The 2433-nt window shown below is 44.9% G+C and overlaps 1 protein-coding gene across 1 annotated transcript in view; it reads right to left on the minus strand.

Annotated features, from left to right (window-relative positions):
* Positions 1 to 691: 691 nt before the first annotated feature.
* Positions 692 to 2433, minus strand: part of PROSER3 (proline and serine rich 3) — a 10412-nt gene continuing 8670 nt past the window's right edge. Inside the window, exons 10-12 of the mRNA XM_018571952.1 lie at positions 2166 to 2262; positions 1816 to 1897; positions 692 to 758 (exon numbers count right to left, since the gene is read on the minus strand). Coding sequence (XP_018427454.1) covers positions 692 to 758; positions 1816 to 1897; positions 2166 to 2262 — 246 coding nt within the window. The remainder of the gene's footprint in view (positions 759 to 1815; positions 1898 to 2165; positions 2263 to 2433) is intronic.

The raw sequence follows: 2433 nt of genomic DNA on the forward strand, positions 1-2433 counted from the left end.
AGAGAAATCAATATAACGTGACGTGTCTGTATCTGAAGCAAATTTCAGTGACGATGCATTAGGCCCCATTCACATTAAGCGACACTTACCTCGAGCGGATCCACGCGACTGTTCGGGGCGACGATCAAGCGACCTTCACTGTCGGGCTCCATGCAAAAATAGAAGAACCGCGCAACATCAGCGGGGGGGAAAAAAAAGGGTCCCGGACAAGCAACACGGAGCTGTTCAATAGAACAGCTCTATTGAAAATCATTGGACGGCGACTTCTTGCGATATCCCGCTTCAAATTTGCGCGAAATCGCACGATCAAACGCCCAGTGTGAATGGGCACTTACAGTGATGACGTGGTGGAGCGGCAGCAGGAGTGTATTTCTTCTTTTTCTTCCATTTTTGCAACAATGTAAAATAGAGGAATTTAATATCATTCTTCCGGGGGAAAAAAAAAAAAAGTCTAATCAACCGCGGCACGTTTGCTACAAAATGACAGGTCCACTTTAAAGTTCATTCATTCCCTTTCTCTAGTGTAGGGACTTCTCTGATGCGGCACAGGAAGGGAAAGTCGGGACACAAAAGGACACGCGCCGCCTTTTTTGTGAATATTTTTTAATGAACAGAATAAGAAAAATAGAAATCTGTATAAATAAAAGATAACGTAACACGATGATAAATAAAAGTAAGAAGAGGAAGTCGGTCATCGGGGATGTGGCTGGTTGTCATTGTTCTCGCCCCCCAGCTCTGCCAATCGTAATTCCACTTCCCTGTGTGGAAATATAAACCTGTGTTAGTGACACAACAGACAGCAGATCCAGAAATAATTGTCGGGATCCGCTTCAGCTGCAGCGTCTAAGGCCCCGTTCCCACTGCGCGATATGCATATTGCGCGAGATTTGCAGCACGATGTCGCGTTCAAGCTTGCATTGAGCAAGCTTGAATCGCGGCTAAATCCGCTCCAAAAAGGGTCCTGCTGTAGCGACCCGCGACAGCAGGACCCTTTGCCCCATTGGATTGCATTGGAGCGCGGTAGTTTGCCGCGATATTGCGGGAATTACCGCGCGATAAATCGCTCAATGTGAACGGGGTCTAAGTATACCGCAAGCTGTAGCTCCCTATATACTGAGCTCAGGGTGACGGGTGGATGCTAGTTTGTGTCCCCCCGTTACCCTTAGGAGAACTATGGGGAAAAGCCCCGACCTCATAGTTCTCCTTTTACATTATAAAGCAAAATTGCAGCAGAATGCTTTAAATGAAGGGTTAAAAGCTCTGCTGTTACAATTGGTAGATTTCTCCATTCTCACTTCCTGAGAGAACAGGAAGTGAGGGAAAATTCCACACTTCCTTTCTATTTGACAGGTGTCAGGCAAAAGAGAACCTGGAAGGAAACCCCTCCCCTCCCATTATATGATCACGATGTACATTTACAAAATAGGACTTCGGAGGGCAGTGTGCGCGCATTTGTTTAATACTGTAATTCTCAGATACAATTACAGTATGCCTGGAGTCCTCAGGAGTCGATTCCCCGTAGTAGGAGGGAGCCAACGTCCTGGAAGCATTTCAGGGGTACCTCTGACAAAAGTAGGGCTGCAACCAAATAATCGATTATGAGAATAGGTTGTCAACTGTTCTCATTATCGATTAGTTGGTTGGGGGGGATTTTTTGTTACTGCAACTAATCGATTAATTGAAAAGATAATCAGGCAACTAATTGATTATGAAAATTATCGTTAGCTGCAGCCCTAGACACTTACAGACCTTTTCGCTTACAAACCAGCAGTAGTAAGAAATATCTTTTTGGTAACCAATTAATGTAATCATTACCGCAGTCTAGATCGTAAGGATTGCCGCTGCTCCCGCAAAACTTGAAGCAGAGGGTCATCCCTGAACTCCGTCCCGTCCGAATCTGAAATAAATCATAGAAGGATGAGAGTGAGATTTCTAAGAACATCAACTTCTCTGTACTAGAGATGAGTCCATGAAGCACTGATGTCTAGCGCCTCAATGATGTCACTATAGGTGAGTGAATTAAATCAATTAATTGAGGGGAATTTAATAAGAATGGAGCAGACAAAATCTGGAGTAGCTGTTCATGGCAACCAATCGGCTTCCAGCTTTCATTGTCAAAGCTAAACTGAACAAACTGAAGAGAGAAGCTGATTGGTTGCCATCACAGCTGCTCCAGATTCTGCCTGCCCCAGTTACAGTGACTCTCTTCTTGGGCTTCAGCTTTGGAGATTGCGGAGGTGAGAAAAGGCGCTCAGATATCACCTAATGACGTATACAAAAACCAAAAGAGGAAAGGGTGACTGACTACACGAAGTGGAACACCACAGCCTTAGATATTGTGTTTTAAAATACTGCAGAGAAGATTATATAGTTGATTAGCAGGTTAAAGCTCATCATCCCCCCCCCCCCCCTCTCCCCTCGCACGGTTTACAA

Source organism: Nanorana parkeri, unplaced genomic scaffold (assembly GCF_000935625.1).
Source record: "Nanorana parkeri isolate BGI_ZX_2015 unplaced genomic scaffold, ASM93562v1 scaffold1877, whole genome shotgun sequence".
Taxonomy (NCBI): Eukaryota; Metazoa; Chordata; class Amphibia; order Anura; family Dicroglossidae; genus Nanorana; species Nanorana parkeri.